This window comes from Neopsephotus bourkii, unplaced genomic scaffold (genome assembly GCF_033783945.1).
Source record: "Neopsephotus bourkii isolate Nb327-2 ecotype Australia unplaced genomic scaffold, CSIRO-AGI_Nbou_v1 NB_1016, whole genome shotgun sequence".
NCBI classification, from domain to species: domain Eukaryota; kingdom Metazoa; phylum Chordata; class Aves; order Psittaciformes; family Psittacidae; genus Neopsephotus; species Neopsephotus bourkii.
In genome coordinates this window covers 866,976-880,734 of record NW_026901505.1, presented here as the reverse complement: position 1 = coordinate 880,734, position 13,759 = coordinate 866,976, and the positions used below count along the sequence as shown (strand labels likewise).

At 54.6% G+C, this 13,759-nt stretch overlaps 1 protein-coding gene across 2 annotated transcripts; it reads left to right on the top strand.

Annotated features, from left to right (window-relative positions):
• Nucleotides 1–525: 525 nt before the first annotated feature.
• Nucleotides 526–13,489, top strand: SLC6A7 (solute carrier family 6 member 7). 2 transcript variants are annotated; one of them, XM_061360131.1, is made up of 14 exons: nucleotides 532–872; nucleotides 5,325–5,505; nucleotides 5,597–5,728; nucleotides 6,274–6,508; nucleotides 7,174–7,312; nucleotides 7,576–7,710; nucleotides 8,266–8,369; nucleotides 8,847–8,971; nucleotides 9,323–9,435; nucleotides 9,517–9,648; nucleotides 9,985–10,084; nucleotides 10,202–10,302; nucleotides 10,431–10,598; nucleotides 12,255–13,489. In XM_061360131.1, exons 1-14 carry the CDS (start codon nucleotides 840–842, stop codon nucleotides 12,462–12,464), a joined length of 1,908 nt encoding a protein of 635 aa, XP_061216115.1. In that variant the 5' UTR covers nucleotides 532–839; the 3' UTR covers nucleotides 12,465–13,489. The 2 variants fall into 2 exon arrangements, with proteins under 2 accessions (XP_061216114.1, XP_061216115.1); XM_061360130.1 differs by having other exon boundaries at nucleotides 526–872; nucleotides 9,323–9,648.
• Nucleotides 13,490–13,759: the final 270 nt, after the last annotated feature.

Here is a 13,759-nt window from a genome sequence, read left to right as displayed (position 1 = left end):
CACCTCCCTGCTATCTCACTGGGGATGTGACTGAGCATGGTGGGGAAACGCCTGCACACCCCTGGGCTTTGGGGCTGTAGGATCCCATTGCTGACTCAACAGGGACATCCAAACCCTGGGCATGTGACCTGTGCTCCAGCATCAGGCCCATGATATGGTGGGCTCAGCTTCTCACCCATGGGCCTGCTGAAGGATTGCTCTTGCTCACAGTGTGGTGGGATGCACTGGTCCTACCCAAAGGGACAGGTGGGTGTTGAGCATCCCGCTCCCCTCCACTGGGATCTGAGCTCCAGCAGCATGGGGAGAAGCCACTTCTGACCTGCTCAGGCTCCAACCATGTCATGCCATGAGAAAAGCATCTCAGAGCTGGACAGAAAGATGCTGGGAGCTTCTGGCACCTGCACTTGCACTGCTGCCACCACTGCTGGGGCACATGGGACCCGCGGGGTGCCTGCAAAGTCAGCTCAATCCTTAGGGAGACCGGACGCATTCATGGCATGAGTAAGGCAGCTCCATCCCTCCCCGCTCTCCCGGCGGGGGGCTGAGGTCCCGGACTCCCCCCCCGGAGGGGTGCGTTTGACAGACAGCCCTTCTCCAGCCTGCGAGAGCCGTCCCTCCTCCCTCCCTGCTCAGCAGCCATCCTCAACTCCAGGAACACCTTCCCTCCCTCCAGCCTCGCTCCCCCCGTTCCCCCGCCGGCAGGAAGGTGTTTGTGTGCCCCCCCCCCCCCCGTTTGCCTGTTATCGCTTCGCCCTCTCCCCCTTCTCCCTCTCCATCGCTGAAGAAAGCGAGAGGAAAAAGTGTCAGGAGCGGGGAGCTCATAGCAACAGGATTCTGGGATGAAGAAGATTCGGCAGCAGCATCTCCGGGAGGTGAGAGCCGGGAAGCGGGGATGCCCTCAGGGCTGGGAGCCGGGGACAAGGCATGGACCCGCAGTCACGGGAGCCTCCGTGGGGAGACGACAGACTTTTCCCTGGCAGGGATGCCCACGGGAATAGCGTGTGTGCGTGGGGCAGCAGCGGGATGCGGGGCAGAGGGATGGGGGCGTTTCGTACCCGGGGCTCGCTGTGGTTAGTGCCCAGTGGAGGGCCTGAGCTGCCCCTTCCCGCGGGATGCCGGCGGTGATTCCCGGCGGTGATTCCCGGGGCAGAGCTGCTCCAGCAGCGTGGTACCCCCGGGGGGCGGCTCCCAACGGCCCCGGGGGCTGCCCGGGCTCGGGGGTGGTGGAATGTGAGGGGTTCCCCCCCATCCTCCGGGATGAGCACGGGAGCTGGGCAGTGCCTTTCCCACCGGATGCCTCCTCCTCGGATGCGTTTAAAGGTAGTGCTGGACCCTGACCTCTGGGGTCAGGGCAGAGCTGAAAACCTTTTTTGTACCCTTATGGAAACCCATTTTAAGCCCAGCTCAGGCTTTCCTATCTTTGGCTCCCCTCAGAGCCACTCCAGGCTCAGAGTCCCCATCTACCCTCACACTGGGGACCAAGCCCCTTCTCCTGCATGGGGACACGCTCCTGATGTGTCAGCCCTTCCCAGAGCATCCCAGGCTCTGCCCTCTGCCAAACCATGCCCACTAACCACAGGGGAGGGCGACTCCAACCTGCACCAGCTTTCAGATGAATGAAAACCCAGGAGAGTTTCATCCCTGGCAGGAAATTCCTAGGATATTGGGATATGACGTAAAAAAGCCAGCAGTGGCCTGGTGAAAGCCAGCAGCCTCGGGGCTGCCTTTCCTCCTCCGTTGTTGTTTGGAGCCATCATCTGGCTCTTCCTTCTCCTCCTCTCTCCTACAAATTGCTTTTTCAGGTGACTTTGTGACTGCCAAAGCCATTAAAATTTGTCTCTGCCCCTTCCAAAGGCTTCCTGAGATCCTTGAATTCCTCTGCTGCTGGTGATCCTCTTTAGGATTTATTCAGGAACTCATTCAGTCCCGCAGCAATACGCTGGAATGGAAAGCAGATGTCTATTTTCCCCATTCCCACTGCTGCCCAGGGCCCTGCTGTCCTTCATTACCCCAAAATACTCTTGCTGAGTTCCAGATGGAGAACCTGATGCTCACAGCCACCCAACACCTTGGGATCCCCATGTCCAGTGCTGGGATTGTGCTTGTCCAGAACCATTCGTGGCCAATGGAAGAGTTTGCATAGCCCTGGCTGCAGTGCCTGCCCTGGGACCCCAATAGCATCCTCTCCCTGTCACTGTGATCCGCTTCCCAGCAGTGAGCAGGGAGTTTTATGCCTTCTCACCAGACATGTTTGAGACATATGGAAATTCCTCTTTAATAGAGAAGATCTTTCTCATGCTCTAATGATTTCGGGTTGGCATTTGCATAAGAGTAGTTCCAGAAGAACAGAATGGATGGGTTTTATTTGTTTGATTATTTGCTTTGGGGGTTATTCATTAGAAGTGTACTAAAGCCCATGGAAAGCAATGGTGGAAGCCAGGATTTGGGCTGTACCTCCCTGTACCCAGCCAGGCCTGAGCTGCTGCCCTCCTCTGCCTGCCTCAGACCTTCCCCACTCTTTTCCCCACGGTTTTAGGATGAAAGTCCATAAGAATTCGCAGTGGTGCACACTCCCTATGGACACCGCTGTAATGAGTTTGCTTCAGTCTCAGCAATCTCCCCATATCCCCTGTGCCGGCTCCAGCATCACTTGCTCCCTCTCCTGGCATGTGCTGTGATCCCAGGCTGGGGGAACCCAGGGTTGGCGCAGCCCTTCGAGGGGCTCCTCCACCCCATCGAGGTGCTTCATTGACTTCCCTTTCTAAGAGATTTTGCATTTGAATTCATTTTTATGCTGTTTTCTCTCTTTTTTTTCCCCCGAAGAGATTAACCAGCAATTCAAACTAATCCGAAGTGACTCACACTCTACAGACACACTGTGCTCGCACATGGCTCGGATCCACAGGGGAGGAATTTGGTGCCGGGTGGCATTCCTCCCAACCAAAGGCTGTGGTCCATGCAAAAACACCGACAAAATAACCCCACAATGGAGACAAAATGTGATGAAAAAGTAACTTTAATCTGGCTGATTTCTCATGGATGCAGCCGAGATTTGTACTCATTAAAACAAATTGGTTTACAGAAAATAATTAGCACAAGGCAATTTCCTTATGGAAGCCAGCTCTTGTCTTGGCAGAGACTAAAATGCTTTTTCTTCCCAGTGACCTTTGCTTTGCTGACTTCTTTGGGAGCATCTTGTGGTGAATAATGGAAAGTGATGCCGTGTTCAAAGAGGACGTGGTTGCCAAGGGAGCTGTTAGTCCCCGTCTGTTTATAACCGCGAGACAGGAGCCCGCTTTGAAAGATGGCTGTTGACTGTGGAAAGCACTAGAGCAATACTGTAGCACTACAGCACTTCAGCTGCTGCTGGAAAAGAAGGTTCCTGTTATGACAAAGGCTGAAAAGGAGCATTAATCCCCCAAAAAGAGGATGGAATTGAGCCAGCATGTGAGATTTCAGCACTCTGAAGTAGAGGTGTGCATCTCTCTGCTATCTAGGACAAAGATGGGCTGCAAGCCCTAAATACTGCATTTTGCAGTTTGTTTTTAGTAAGGCAAATAGGCCAGGTTTGCTGTGATTTCTATGGGAAGGCTATGATTTGAGGCATTTGGGGGCATTACAGTCCTGGAGAAGCCTGTCTGTGTGTTTTCCAGCAGCATCCCTGGCCCGTACTTCCCTAGGCTGCCCGATGTGACTGCAGTGTCACCCTCCTTGGGGTCTATCTGACTCCTAAACAGTCTCTGCTGCCTCCTCTGGAGTCTCAGACTTCAACTGCAGAGCTCCAGCTAAAGATATCAATAAGGCAGGGCGGTCATCACTGAGGCATGGGTGACAAACTCCATCCCATGACCTCTGAAAAGGGTGACAGAGATGGGGACTGGGAAAAGGTTTTCATTTGGAAAAGGTCCGGTTGGTTCCTTCCTTCTCCTTTGGTTGCTTCTGTGTTATTTCCATGCCACACCTGATGGATGGGCACCTGCATTGAGTCAGGTCATGCCTCTGCCCTTCTGCAGCTGTTCAGGGTTCAGGCAGAGGTGCAGGAATTAAGCAAGAGGATTTGATGATGCCCCAGCATCCCTGCCTGCTGTTTTGGTGTGCTGCAAACCTGGAAAGCAAGAGGTCCCCAGCAGTGTGATGGAATGGGAAGCATTCTGGTGGGGGTAAAGACCAAACTGTGATGGCCCCATAGCTCCTGTCCCCATGCAGAGGGTTTAGCTGTTGAAACATTTGGGAGGGATGTAGCAGAGCAGTCTGTCCCTCACCCAACAAACACAGGTTGCTGTGGGTCACGCTCACTGTGTGTGCTGGGTTAATTACCAGGCATGGCCATGGTTTGGAGAAGTTGCTAAGCTGGAGACCTGTGTTAGCTGCAGGAGGGCTGCCAGGCAACAGCTTTATAGCAGCAGGATTGGGGTCACATTCTGACTTTTCAACCTGTGTTTCTGAAGCTTTTTCTGCTGGCCCTTGCCTTGTGAAGGCAGCATCCAGCAGGTATGGGCTTTTAATGATGGGGTTTAGTGTAACACCAGAGCTCGGCCTCTGCAGTTCAGGTTGGCTTGGGGAAGAGTTTGCTCTGCTTGTCCTGCCCCCCTAGGAGTTTTCATGCTGGGTAGGGATGGGTTCACCCCTGTGTTTGGTTCCTTAGGGCTGTGAGCTGGGGTGCACCCTGCGAAGGGTGGGAGCCTGCAGCCATCTCCATCAGCAGTGGCTCCTTGTCTCCATGGGAACTGGCAGCAAGAGCATCCTTTGGTCCAGCCAGAGAGGAGGAGGAGGAGAGCAGATAGCTGCCACTTTCCCCAGGGGCTGAAGCAGGGCAGCACCGGGCTCTGCTCACCCAACTCTCATCTCCCAGGGGATAGAGGAAGGCCTGCTGCAAGCTTTAAGCACATACGTCCACTGGGGAGCAACAGCTCCGTCTGTCTGATCCCTCCAAATCCAGGCCCCTCTTCCTCAGTCACATCCCATGGGCTTGTTCTCTAAAATCCATGAACTCAGGGACATGGAGATGGCTGCGTTTTTCTCTTGAGAGCCCAAAAGGAGGGAAAGTTCCCAAATGGGCTCCTCCTGTCCTGGTCCCAGTGCCTTGCCAGCAGGGACCACAGCATTCTCCTGTCTCTGTACCTCAGTACCAGCTGAACTATGCATCCTAAAGGAAGTCAAATCCTCGGGCAAGGTAAGGGCTGGACAAGTGTCAGTGCTGTAACTTGGGGTCACAAACTCACACCAGAACTTTCAGAGCTCCTTCCTTCTCCACTCTTCATCCCCTGCTTTTATTCCTTCCTTAACCCTCTCCGCTCTATCCCATGCCCTGCTCTCTTGCTCAGCCGGTGACTCCAGAGCTCCTGGTGAGCCCCAGCAGCCAGGATGGGGATCTAGGCTCCGGGTGCCCAGAGGACAGAGGGAACTGGACAGGGCGGCTGGACTTCCTCCTCTCCTGCATTGGATACTGCGTGGGCCTCGGAAACGTCTGGAGGTTCCCCTACAGGGCTTACACCAATGGAGGAGGTACTCGGGTATCCTTTGGAGGGGCCACATCTCCCCCTGGCTGAGCTGGGCTGGTGGAATGTTTTAGGGGGCTTTTCCTTGCTTCTTGCAGGAGCTTTCTTGGTTCCTTACTTCATCATGCTGGCCATCTGCGGGATCCCCATCTTCTTCATGGAGCTGTCCCTTGGCCAGTTCTCCAGCCTGGGGCCGCTCGCTGTCTGGAAGATAAGCCCTCTCTTTAAAGGTGCGTGAGAGAAGTCCAGAGCCTCTGTGTGGCCACTGGAAGAGTTGCTTGATGAGGACATGGACCAGCATCCGCATCCCATGGTCCTCAAAGCTTGTGTTAGAATCAAAGGTTAAATCCTAGGGGCAGGTGGAGCAGGCTGGACTAGCTTAGTAGCTGCAAGATATGTATGAGATCTATCAGTCTTTGGAGGCTTTGGGTATCGTGTTAGATAAAAAATTATTAAGCCATCCAGTGTACAAAATACAGCCCCAAAGCTGAGCAATGGCTGTGGAAGACAAAGGTAAGAATAAAGCATTCATAAAAGGTCAAATCAAACACTTTTACTCTTGACATCAAGTTAGAGTAAAATCATCTGTATGATGAAATAGGTCATCAGTTCAGAGAAGGCTTGTCCAGAGGGTACAATAAGAGGGTCCCCCCACTGGGTGAACCTCAGGCTGGTTAAACATTTGGCTGCTGAGCTCCAATGTCTGACCCTGGTTTTGGGTGTTCTCTGCTGCAGAGAGATGGCTCATTTCTTCTTTACCCTCTCCTTCCTCCAGGCGTTGGCATGGGCACGATCCTCATCGTCTCCCTGGTGGCCATTTACTACAATATGATCATTGCTTACGTTCTCTTCTACCTCTTTGCATCCCTCACAAGCGACTTGCCTTGGCAGCACTGCGGCAACTGGTGGAACACCGACCTGTGCCTGGACCACCACGTCATCAAGGCGGGGAACACCACCTTTCCCATCAACATCACCAACACTGTCAGCCCCAGCGAGGAGTACTGGAGGTACAGAGCTCAACCTGGCCACGGGGACACAGAATCATAGAATCCTTTGGTTGGAAGGGACCTTCTAAGCTCATCTAGTCCAACTCCCCTGCAATGAGCAGGGATGTCTTCAACTAGATCACTTTCAGTTAAACCTTCCCTTTCCTCTTGACTTTCCAAGTTTTCTACAGTGCTCCTTGTAAGTCACTCTCTATACATAGACATGGTTGGCATCCAACCAGAGAGAGCATGGGGATGGGGTGAGGGGTGAAGGGTTTGTGCTGGATGTCTCATGGTTGGTGGTGTAGATGCAGTGATGGGTTCTCATGGTCAGCTGTGGGCAGTATCTCAGTTTAGGCATTAGGATCATGTCCCTGGGATGTGGGAGATGCCCATGAGTTAGCACTGCTTTGCTGGCCTGGAGATACATTAGACTGAAATGCATCCCATGCCTGGACTGGCTGGGAATTTGCTCTCAAGCCTCCAGGCGTCCTTTGTGGGCTGTAATGCATGGTGGAGAAATCACACCAACTGCTTCCCCTTCCCCATCAAACAACTGTCTCTCATCACTGGGATTTTTGACAAGGTTATTTTTTGAGCAGAGGCATTGCTGGGTCCAGAGAGGCCTCAGGGAGAAGACAGGGATTGCCCATGGCCGCTCACTAGTGGTTCTCCTTTCTCCCTAGCCGGTACGTCCTGCACATCCAAGGGAGCTCTGGGATCGGAGATCCCGGGAGGATCCGCTGGAACTTGTGTCTGTGCCTGCTTCTTTCTTGGACTATCGTCTATCTGTGCATCCTAAAGGGAGTCAAATCCTCTGGAAAGGTAAGAGCTGGACAGTCTTTCTGGGGGGGATCTACAGCGATGCTCACCAGTGCCTGTGATTCTCTGCACATCTGGGAAAGTGAGACCCAGAAACAGCATCCTGGGCATGGGTCCCACATCCAGACAGTGCCAGGGCTGACACCACTGGTGCTGCTGCATCCCAAGGACTGGGCAGTGCAGGGAGATGCAGTGGAGGGCTGGGAGGGACCACTTGAGCTGTGCTCTCGCCCCCAGCTCTCCCAGTGGGCTCTGCTCTCCCGCAGGTCGTGTACTTCACCGCCACCTTCCCCTACCTCATCCTGGTGATGCTGCTCATCCGTGGCGTGACCCTGGAGGGGGCCTGGAAAGGGATCCGGTTTTACCTCACGCCCCAGTTCGATCACCTGCTCTCTTCCAAGGTGAGCAGGGTCTTGCCCAACACACAGAGATGAACCTTTTCTCCTGCACCTCCAGTGCGCAGCAGAGACGAGTCCTTTACTTTGATGCCTTTCCTGGCCATCCCCTGACCTACAGTCCTCTCTAGATTGATCTTAGACCGAAAGTACTTGCCTTTTAGCAACCTGTCTTTGCTCCACACCTTGTCTATAGGGCTCTTCTCATGGGGTACATCCCTATGCCTGCATTTCTGGTTCTCCATGCAGGGGATCTATGCTCACCACCTCCCCTGCGTACCAGAACCATGGGCAGGATTAGCCCCTGTGATGAGCTATGGGGGGCTTATAAGTGCTCATGCTGGACTTGGCTGTTTTGTATTTCTCAAGCAATCTCAGAGTGCAGAGCAGGGATTTCCTTGGGATCCGCAGTGTTGGTAGCAGAGACCACCCAGTTCTACAAGGGCACTGGACAGGATCTAGAAACCTCTCCTTAGTCCTTCCACAAGCCAACTGACCCACTGTGAGCGGTGGGTGCGTTAGCAAGGAAGAGCTCTCCTCAGACCTGCTTTCTTCCCCCAGGTGTGGATCGAGGCTGCCCTGCAGATTTTCTACTCCCTTGGGGTAGGCTTTGGGGGCCTCCTCACCTTCGCCTCCTACAACACCTTCCATCAGAACATCTACAGGTAGGAGCCAGCTCCTGTCTTGTGAAGAGCATGGATTGGGGGAGCCATTGAAACCTCAGCTGGTGGGTTCAAAGTACACGATCACCCAGCACTGCTCCTTGCCCAAGCACCTTATAGATACCTGGCAGCTTGCACAGGCTCAAGAGGGACAGAGGGCTCTGTAGAAGAAAGTTCTCCTGAGCATCAAGGCACAACATCTGGCTGAGAAGCTTTGGGCTGTAGGTGCTGAATGCTGAGGATGTTTGGGGCTGGTGTTATGCCTGTTTGTCCTGTCCCCTTGTCCTAGGGGAAAGAAAGCTTGAAAGGAACCCCACAAAATGACCTATGCCATTATATAGACACTCCTTTTGACTATGAAAAGCACATGCCAAGAGAGGAGCTGGAGTAGAATCACTGTGGCACTTGGGACTGGCAATGCCACTGGTGTGGGGTGGGAAGGAGTGGGCATGTTCAGAGAATCTTCTTTCTCCTCTGTAGGGACACCTTCATAGTGACCCTGGGCAATGCCATCACCAGCATCCTGGCAGGGTTTGCCATCTTCTCCGTTTTGGGATACATGTCCCAGGAGCTTGGGGTCCCTGTTAACCAGGTGGCAAAAGCAGGTGAGGCCAAAGACCCTTTCCCCTTCACCTTCTGCTTGGGTGCACTGAGGAGCATCCCTTCTAGGGTGGGAGGCACCTGAGGCACATGAGAGATGATGCTATGTGCTCAGCTGGCCAAGGGGAGGGAAGGGGAGAAACCAGTTCCTGCCATGCAAACTGATAGCAACACCAAGTGATGTCTAATAAAACGATGTATGAGCAAGGAGCAGGCTGGCTGTCCTGCACCTCTCACCCTCTGCTGCACCTCAGTTCCCCACTGTGGTGCTGCTCTGATGGGCTCTCCTCTCCTCCATCCCCCTATGCCCAGCACTGTCACCCCCTTTTCACCCTGCTGTCCTTTGCCTCCTTTAGGTCCTGGCCTGGCTTTTGTGGTGTACCCCCAGGCCATGACAATGCTTCCGCTTTCTCCTTTCTGGTCTTTCCTGTTCTTCTTCATGCTGTTAACCTTGGGCCTGGACAGCCAGGTAAGGACAGAGCCCACTCAGCCAGCCATGGTGCCTGGGCAGCCCCGGGGCTATGGGGATCCTCTTCTCCTTTGCATGCAGTTTGCCTTTATGGAGACCATCGTCACAGCAGTCACAGATGAGTTTCCTTACTACCTGCGGCCAAAGAAAGCTTCATTCTCTGCTATCATCTGCATTGCCCTCTTCCTGATGGGGCTCATCCTCACAACAGAGGTAAGGGTTGGGGCTGGATGTGTTGCGGAGAGCTTAAGGCACAGGCTGAGTTTGCAGAGACACCGATGCTCACATCAGCTGTTGAGGTGGAAGAGAGACAACTGATGATTTTGGGCTTCATTAGGATGTAAGGTCCAAGGGGAGCAACACAGCATTATCCTGTCCCTGCACAACCCCAGAAGAACAATGATGTCTTCTGTGGGTGCCTGACCACTGTCTTCCTCAGTGCCCACAGAGGGGCCAAGAGGACTGTACCCCAAAAGCAGGAGGATATGGGTAGGGGTTTATTGGGATGATGGTCCCAGAGATGCTGGCCACTGTGCTTTGCGTCCACAGGGTGGGATGTACTGGCTGGTCCTACTGGATGACTACAGCGCTGGCTTTGGTCTCATGGTGGTGGTGATCACTACCTGCCTCGTGGTGACACGTGTCTATGGTAAGGTGTCTGTCCCCACAGGGCCATGGGGAAGGGTGGGCTGTGTCTGTGATGCAACTGTGATAGAGCTCTGCCTGTATCGCAGCTTCTGAGTCCTGCTCCCTCTGCCTCCTCCAGGCATAAAGAGGTTTTGCCGAGATATCCACATGATGCTGGGCTTCAAACCAGGGCCCTACTTCAGAGCCTGCTGGATGGTCCTGTCCCCAGCAACAATGATGGTAACTGCTGGCATCTCCTGCCCCAGGGACCATTCGGGTTCTGCTGGGAGGTCTCCATCATCTCCAGGCCCTTTCTGAGCAGGAGACCCTCAGAGGGCTCTGGGTTCTCACTTTGCTCCCACCCGCAGGCTCTGCTGGTGTACAACATCATCAAGTACCAGCCCTCTGAGTACGGCAGCTACCGCTTCCCTGCCTGGGCCGAGATCCTGGGCATCCTCATGGGAGTCCTGTCCTGCCTGATGATTCCCATTGGCATGGTGGTGGCTGTGCTCCAAGAAGAAGGGACTCTGTGGGAGGTAGGAGGTGCTGGGGCCAGCATTGCTGGGGAGCACCCCGCAATCACGCAGGGGTGACCACGAGCCCCTGTATCCTCTGTCACCTTCTGCATCCTCTCTCCTGGAGGTGCATGTGTCCATCCCTCCTTGCTGCCCATGGGGTGTGAAAGATGATGCATCCCAGGGCATCTCCAGTGTCACCTTCCCATGGTGCCAGGCAGGCAGAGTCACGCTGCTTCCCAAGGGGTATCCCTGTGTGCAGCCCCCCTCCAGAACAAGCCTTGTCCTTTGGGACTCACATTGTCCCTCGCATGGGGCGGGCATGGGCACGTGGGACTTTGCACCCGTTTTGCAGGAGCAATGACAGCGAGGAACGCAGCTGCCATCCCCTGCAGGCAGCCGCAGGCAGCACGGGTGGGATTCTTGGAGCAGGCTATGGAGCTGCCTGCAGCTTTCCCAGCCCTGCTGGGCTTTGCTGCTCTCCCCAGGCTGTCTGAAGAAGAGGCAGCAGAGCCCGCTGCCCCCCACCCCAGCAGCTCCCCAGCCATAGCAGGGCACTTGCACAGAGCTGCCTTCCCAAGGAGCTTCAGCACAAGCTTCCACCCTATTCTATCCCATCCCATCTCATCCCATCCCATTGCAACCCATTCCATCCCATAGCATCCCATCCCATCCCATTGCATCCTATCCCATCCCTATCGCATCTTATCCCATCTCATTGCATCCCATTGCATCCCATCACATCCCATCGCATCCCATTTCATCCCGTCACATTCCATCCCATCACATCCCATCCCATTTTATTATATCCCATGCCATCTCATCCCATTCCATCCCATCACATCCCATTGTATCCCATTCCATCCCATTGTATCCCATCCCATCCTATTGCATCCCATCACATCACATCACATTGTATCGCATCCTATCCTACCACATCACATTACATCCCATCCCATCACATCCCATCCTATCCCCATCTCATCGTATCCCATCTCATCATATTGTATCCCATCCCATATCATCCCATCTCATCCCATCCCATCTCATCCCATCCCATCCCATCCCATTCCATCCCATCCCATCCCATCCCATCTCATCCCATCCCATCTCATCCCATCTCATCCTATCCCATCCTATCCCATCCCATCACATCACATCCTATCCCATCCCATCCCATCCCATCTCATCCCATCCCATCCCATCTCATCCCATTCTATCCCATCCCATCCTATCCCATCCCATCCCATCCCATCCTATCCCATCCCATCCCATTCCATCCCATCCCATCCCATCCTATCCCATCCCATCCCATCTCATCCCATCCTATCCCATCCCATCCCATCCTATCCCATCCCATCCCATCTCATCCCATCCTATCCCATCCCATCCCATCCCATCCCATCCCATCCTATCCCATCCCATCCTATCCCATCCCATCCCATCCCATCCCATCCTATCCCATCCCATCCCATCCCATCCCATCCCATCCCATCCCATCCCATCCCATCCTATCCCATCCATTCCATCCCATCCCATCCCATTTATCCCATCCCATCCCATCCCATCCCATCCCATCCCATCCCATCCCATCCCATCCCATCCCATCCCATCCCATCGCGTCCCACCCCACCCTCACTGGGAGCAGAGGTGTGCAGGGTGCCTGTCTCCCCGCAGCGGGTGCAGCAGGCCAGCCGCCCCACCATGGACTGGGGCCCATCACTGGAGGAGAACCGCACAGGGCTGTACGTGGCGAGCCTGCCCGGCAGCCAGTCCCCCAAGCCCCTCATGGTCCACATGCGGAAATACGGCGGCATCACCAGCTACGAGAACACGGCCATCGAGGTGGACCGGGAGATGGAGGAGGAGGAGGAGTCCATGATGTGATGGGACCCCGCAGGCTGGGAGGGGCTCACCCCCCAGTTCGCACAGGTTGCACTGTGGCACTGCAGGACAGCCCCAGCGGGCGGGTTTGGGAGCAGTTGGGAGGTGCTGACCCTGCCGGTGTCCGCATCACCGCCCTGACCCAGCCAGGATGGAGCTGCTGCTTGTCCCTGTGTCCCGAGGTGTTTCTGCTCAGTGTGACAGCTGTGACACATCTCTGTGCTCCTGTGATGGTGTCTGGTTGAAGTGTCCGGGCTGCCCCTCTCCACCCTCAGCCCTAGCCCTGCCTTCCCCATGCAGGGACGCTCCAGCCACAAGGATGTGCCAGCTACAGGGATGCAGAGATGCTCCGGCTGCAGGAGGTGGGGAGGAGGAGGACATCCTCTGCATTGGTCTGTTCTCTACTTGTGTGTATTTAACTCCAGTAACCCACAAACACGTGTGAGAAAGGACTATAACATCCCCCATGCCCTGAGGACAGTGCGTGCCGGAGGCACTGCAGCAAAACCAGCACAAACCAGTGTCCCGCTCAAGGAATGTGACCTAATCAATGAGCAGTTGAAGCAATGAGAAGGAAGAAATAATAAAGCTTTCTAAACAAACCAGCTTGGGCCTTTCCAAGCTTGCAGATCCCCAGGGACCTCGGTGGGTCAGGCCAGCTCTTCCCCATGGTGCCTGGTAGGGCTGGGGTGATCTGTGCTCCCATGTGTGCAGGAGGACAGAGAAATCTCAGCTGGACCCAGCTCCAAAGGAGGATCAGTTTCCATCCCCAAGGGACATCCAAGGGTGCTGCTTTTCCCAGGGAAGGAAGGGCTGTGTTTCAGTGCCTGTGTGTGATTTTGGGGTGTCTCCCAGGGCCTATGTCCCAAAGACCCAATCTCCTGCTGATGCTGCTGTCCTGGGAAGTGCCAGTGAGGTCCAGGATGGGGCTGTTGGGACCCAATGCTGCCAGTCCCTATCACCCCAGTGTCATGTGCGCCTTCTCCCATGTACCACCAGCTCACCATTAAAAAGCAGTGTGTGACACAGCTTCTGCTTGGGTTATTTGGGGGTCCTCAGCATGCAAAGAAGGGCACATCCAGGGATGCTTTCAGGGATTGGGGGCACAGCCCTTCTGTGCTTTATCCTGCAAATCTCTGTCCTGGTCAGGTAAAAGCTAAAAACCCAGGATAAACAGAAAAAATAGTGTTTATGGCTGGATGATGTGGCCCTGGTGCACAGGGCTCTTAACCCCATGGGCTATGCAGCCCAGGAATGAATCCTGGGACAAGGCTGCAGTTTTCCTGGATGACCTTTCC